This window comes from Centropristis striata, chromosome 9 (assembly GCF_030273125.1).
Source record: "Centropristis striata isolate RG_2023a ecotype Rhode Island chromosome 9, C.striata_1.0, whole genome shotgun sequence".
Classification (NCBI taxonomy): domain Eukaryota; kingdom Metazoa; phylum Chordata; class Actinopteri; order Perciformes; family Serranidae; genus Centropristis; species Centropristis striata.
The window spans coordinates 20,723,824-20,729,823 of record NC_081525.1 but is presented as its reverse complement, the minus strand read 5'-3'; the positions used below and the strand labels follow the sequence as shown (position 1 = coordinate 20,729,823).

At 37.5% G+C, this 6,000-nt stretch overlaps 1 protein-coding gene across 1 annotated transcript; it reads left to right on the top strand.

Annotated features, from left to right (window-relative positions):
* Window positions 1-1,351: 1,351 nt before the first annotated feature.
* Window positions 1,352-3,866, top strand: LOC131977160 (trace amine-associated receptor 13c-like). Its single transcript, XM_059340364.1, has 2 exons — window positions 1,352-1,521; window positions 1,958-3,866. Exons 1-2 carry the CDS (start codon window positions 1,352-1,354, stop codon window positions 2,760-2,762), a joined length of 975 nt encoding a protein of 324 aa, XP_059196347.1. The 3' UTR covers window positions 2,763-3,866.
* Window positions 3,867-6,000: the final 2,134 nt, after the last annotated feature.

Below are 6,000 nucleotides of genomic sequence, written 5' to 3'. Positions count from 1 at the left end.
TGAAAGAGTTAGGAGACTAAACCAATAAACGTCCTTTTATATGTATTTAACATATAACTTTATTGACACTTTGCCGTGGATATGCATTGTTCTGCTTCTCTCCTGATGACGGCTCCCCTTGTTAGTGAACTGTCAATCAAAGGTAGCCACGCCCCAAATCATACAATTCTTTATCTTCTATTTTCTTCTAAACAGGGCAATTATTTACACTATTAACATAAAATCTTCTTGAAGAAGATTTTTTACAAGCGAATGAGACTATAGTGTTGGCTTAAAAAAAATTCTGAGGTAACAAATCAAAGGAGAAGTTTTATTATTTTGCATTGAAGTTAATGGACAGAAATGATATTGCAGCCACACTTAGCACCCCCTGCTGGAATTTTCAGTAGAATGTAGCTTAAGGCACTTCTGGGTTTGCCTCCCTGCTCAGACCCGGAGGTTGCCGCTTGGTTGGGTCATTGTGTGCATAACTGCATCATCAATAGTTGATTCAATCGTCCGACGGGGGTGGGGGGGACTGTACAGACTGTATATGTCACTGTATGTGTCTCTGCTTTACAAGATATGCTAGTGCCAACGTCAAGCAAAATAACAACAATGGTGGACTACATGGTCTGTCTACAAATGTTGCTTTGTGAGCCAATATTGGCATCAAACATGACTTGTACAACAGATTTGTGCTGCACATCTTGGTTGCTATGGACAGCGATTACGTTCTTGTTAACGCTGAACATAAGATGTTAATGTTAGTCTTTGTTGGAAGCTAACACCAGCCCGCCAGACTTACCTAGCTACCTAGCACAGATTACCTGGTATTGATTACATTGCAGTTTAATAAACAAAATAAAATTAATTTTATTTTTTTAGTTGCTCTGATTGGTAAGATAAGTCCATCCCCTGACGTAAGCAATTTGTGGTTCGAGACCCGCAAAGAGTTAGCTCCCATTTGGAAACAGTTTTCCTGGCCGAGAGCTGGTTCTTTGGCTGTTGAAACACAAAGATTTGGTTCCACGATTCAAAGCATCATCAATGGTCAATTAAATTGATCATTCCTAAATTATAAGGAGGGAAAACAAAGTGGGAAGAAGATCAATGCTCAGGGAATAGTGGTAGTTGGAAATATATGTATGGAGCACAAAATGGAGTGGGGGAGTGTATGAAGAGTTGATAAGCAGTTGTGGAAAAAAGCAAGTTAATGGGAGGAAGTGTCTGGAGAGCAACAAGAGGAGGAGAGAGAGGGAGGGCAACAGGAATGATGAGGTTAAGGTTAAGAGATAAATAATCTTAAGAAAAAGTTAGTCAGAGGGCTCAGACAACAGCAGCTCTCAGTCTGTGATCACCACCTTTGATGATGGTGGAGACATTGGAAGCAGCTGACCTCTGTGTCCCTCCTCAGAACACCTCCTGTAGGTCGTTGTCTGTAACTCCCCAGGCTATGCTAATCGAAACACTGCTGTACTTCATCTCTCTGCTCACTGTGCTGCTCAACTTATTGGTCATCATCTCCATCTCCCACTTCAGGCACAGACACTTTTCTTGAAATATCACAGCTAATATAATAGTGTGTATGACTTGTATTTATTGATGGTGGGTTTATTTATCCTGTGCTATTCTATGCAGAAAAGGCAGACATCAGCTTTTAGTCCACCCTTCATACAAGGTTTTTGACTGTGTTTTTAAAAAGCTTAGACAGCACAGAGATATTAGCACAATGTAAATGAAACAGTCATTTTCTGTAAGTTCTTCTGTATTTGTCTGTATGGCATTAATTAGGATAAATATGAACTTAATAATACAACCAAGCCGCTGGAATACTTTGTTCAAATATGTGGAGCTATTATATGGCTTTATTCTGCAGATTGGATCAAGTAAAATGTCTGTCTGTATTCTCAATATTTGCTTTAATTTAATCACTTTTACACTGAATATGACACTCTCGTCTTAATTTCCTCTCCAGACAACTCCACACTCCCACCAATGTCATCCTCCTCTCCCTGGCTGTGTCTGACTTGATTGTGGGTCTTGTAGTGATGCCAGCTGCAATTAACAGATGGCCATCATGTTGGTTTATGGGTAAAATCATATGTGGTATTGGATACCTGATTGCCTTCATCATCACCTCTGCCTCTTTTGGGAACATGGTTCTCATATCGGTGGACCGTTATGTGGCTATTTGTGACCCTCTGCGCTATTCTCCCATGGTAACACTAAGCAGAGTTAAAGTTGGTGTGTCTCTGTGTTGGTTCTGCTCTGTTGTTTACAACGTCATAATACTGAAAGATTACTTTTCACAAACAGATTTGTCTAATTCCTGCTATCAAGAGTGTGCTGTTATCATAAGCTATATTTCAGGGGCAGTAGACATGGTTCTGACTTTTTTCTGCCCTGTTACTGTGATCATAGTTCTTTATACAAGAGTTTTTGTGGTGGCTGTGTCACAGGCACGTGTCATGCGGTCTCAAATTTCAACTGTCAAATCAAATACTGTGACTGTTAAGAAATCTGAGATGAGGGCTGCTCGAACTCTTGGTATTACCATTGTTGTGTTTGTACTTTGTCTCTGTCCATATTACATTCCCTCTATAACAGGACAGGACACGATAGTTGGTGGTTCATCAGCTCAAAATTGGTTGTATTACTGTAACTCCACTTTTAATCCTCTGATCTATGCTTTTTTCTACCCCTGGTTTAGAAAAGCAGTTAAAGTTATTGTCAGCCTTCAGATACTGCAGCCAGGTTCCTGTAAGGCCAAGATCATGTAGAGATGAGAAATATATTGTATATATACACTGACTTATTTTTATAAAGGTGAAAACACAAAGCATCCAAAGACCTAATTGGCTCAATACAAATCAGGAAATTATAATGTATTTTTGTGTCAGTCTTATAATTCTAATTTTTGGAAATTAGTTTTTCTTTATATTTGAGGTATTTTCTATTATTTTTATTTATTTTTTTTGCTTGATGTATACCCCTGTGAGTGCTCTTAACCTTTATGTATGGTAGACTCATTGCTATCCATTTTGTATCTGGATTTTTTACTTAAATTACGACTACAACAAAGACCCTGTGTTCAATTTAAATCAAGAACAAAACATTTAGGTGCCACATTTTCACACACAGGAAGAATTGCAGGCATGTTCTATAACAACTTTATTGTAAGCCAAACAAGGTCTGTTGGCCATAGCTTTGATTTCTCTTAAAAGGGAATTCCAAATCAAACATCTCACTGATCGCTTTAGTTCTCTGGATAAAAAACAAACCACATGGAATTAAAAATTTGGCATGTAACATGATTGCATTTATATATTATCATTGTTATTATTATTATTCATATTATAGACACTGGTGTACGCAATGATTTGGAGTATTTGATTAATTAATTAGTTTTAAAAAGGGAAAAATTAGGCTTAAATACTTTGATCATTGATTAATCGGTTAAGTATTTTTTCATGCAAGAATGCCAAAAATGTGATACTTCTCAAATGTTTTGTTTATCTGAAAATAAACAGAATCTCATTGGAATTTGGACTATCTTTCACTTGTGTTTAAAAGCCCAAATCATTAATCGAGGAAATAATTCATATTGAGCTTGGATCAACCCCAACGTGTGCCCACAAGTTCTGCACAAATCTTGGGTCTCATGTTTGATGATGACCAACGTGGCCTTAATTTCCGGAGCGGCTTGATTTTCTTTATACAACATCACAAAGATTAGACCCTTTGTGAACATGCAACACAACAATTGGTACATGCCCTCGTGATATCACGTAATTGAGCGAAAAATTTGAAGATTCATCTGTAATGAAAATGATAATTAGTTGCAGACCTGAGGGGTGTTCCATCAACGTAGATTAAGGAAAAGCCTGTCTTATTTTGATAAGCCTCGCTAATTTAAGTAAGAGATGCCTCCCATCAAAGTGGCTTATGTGACTCCCCGCTCAGTAACCATGGTAACTTACACCACTTAACTACTCTGCTCCGCGGCAGACTGTCGAGCTTACTTTAGCTGTGTGTCAAAAAATTCCCGACGGGCAGAAACAATATCCCAAAAGACAGTTCCGCCACGTTTCTGTTCGTGCGCACTTCTGTCATGACCGTGTGGAAAGTTTAGACTTAGTTTTTTTTAATGTTACAGTCTGGTTTAGACCCTTTTTTCACAATGTGACAAGGCATGAATTTATATACGTATTTCAGTCAATCTGTTGTATAATTCATGCAACTTTTGTTTCGGAGTGAACCCTTTATTTGAAAGCTAAACATGTATAATTTAAGAAAAGTGTGCAAAAGTTTTTTAGTAGTCCTTTCATTCATTTTGTTCTCGCTGTTAAGACAAAAACAAACCCCACATAAAATGCAGTCTAAACCAGGACTACATCATTCTCTAGTTAAATTTAATTATTACATTTTTGGCTTATATATCAAGTTTTTGGTTTTCAGTTCCCATAAGCATATGACGCTTGCAGATTGCACTGACATTCTCTAAAAGAAAACGTGTCAAAGAGTAGGCTTAGCTGATTATGTAGTTGCCAATTATTATTTAATTTCTCAGTTTCATCATTGCTTGCTGCAGAAGTTGTTCCAGCTGTGTCCTGCAGCAAGGTGCATGGTTATACACAATCTGTAAAATGAAGATACAGCCCAAACATTATTATGTTTTCACTTGTCCAAGTCCTTTTTTGGCTGTTCAGATATATCCTGTTGAGATTTAACTGAATAATTAATATAGGACAGGGTTACTTCGCCAAGTTAGGAAAATTTACAATAAATTCATTTTAGTTGTTGTAGAGTTCTCTGAACTTAGCCTACACCTTACTGTGAACATACAGCTGTTATTATCCAGCCTACTGATAATATAACCACTCGTATTGTATCTAGTGATCTAATTGGTAATTTATTAACAACTACAAGTGACACAATAAGTAGGCTTTAATTACTCGTGCATTTTATCAGTCTGCATTTTTTTGTCATGCCATCTCCCTGGCTCTGTTAATGGGAGCAATATTGTCTGTTATTGTGACTGTTACTTTATATTCTTCATAAAGCTCCAACAGCATCGTTTGCTCGGCCACCGAGGTAAAATCTGTGCTGTTTTTCACCTCTTTTTGTGACCGTCACTTGATATTCTTCATAAAGCTCCTCCAGCGCTGCTTTTCACCACTTTTTGCGACATCTTATTGGCTGATCCTGGCTGTTCCACGATAGATTAATACAGGCTACATACTCCGCCATCGCGCACAATGCCGGCTTGTATAGCCTGGGTTAAGTTAGCATTGCAAAAATTTGGCATGAAGTTCAAGTATGTGTTGGTGCTTTGTGTTTCTTTTTTTCATGCCAATTTTCTAAGAGAGTTGTGGTAATGTATGTTGGGAATTTAGGATACCTTTTTTATGAATAAATGATACCTTGCAAGGGGCGTCAAATATGTAAAAAAAAAAATGTAAAAAGGGGGCGTTATCATTAATGCTATCCCTCCCATAAGGATATCAAATACGTAAGGATGAACCTGAGCAGCACTTGTGTTGATCACGCGGTTCAAAATTGTGGTTTAATGGCTATCAGAATTATTAATTATCATAAATAATTATTAATTATTATAAATGATATGACTTGATTTACTCTAAATCACCTCGAAATGGGGCACCAACCTGTAAAACAGAAAAATATATCCAATTCACCTAAACCAGTCTCATAAAGTGAATAAACTATCAATTTGGAACATTGATTAATAATGATCTTAATAATTATAATCAAATTACCATATTTATATTTTGCAGTGGTTGCAACTGAGCTACTGGGAAGAGCAAACATCAGACCTTTGGGTGGTGTCCACGTTGTCCAGGGGTTACACACTCCAGTTCCAACACCGGCCCCCAACCTTTAGCGGGATCAAATTTACCATGGTCAAAGATTATGCTAATCCCTGACACAAGAGGTCACCACCCTTCTTTGGAAAGGTGCCATCGAGGCTGTAGAAACCCAAGAACAACTTGATGGATT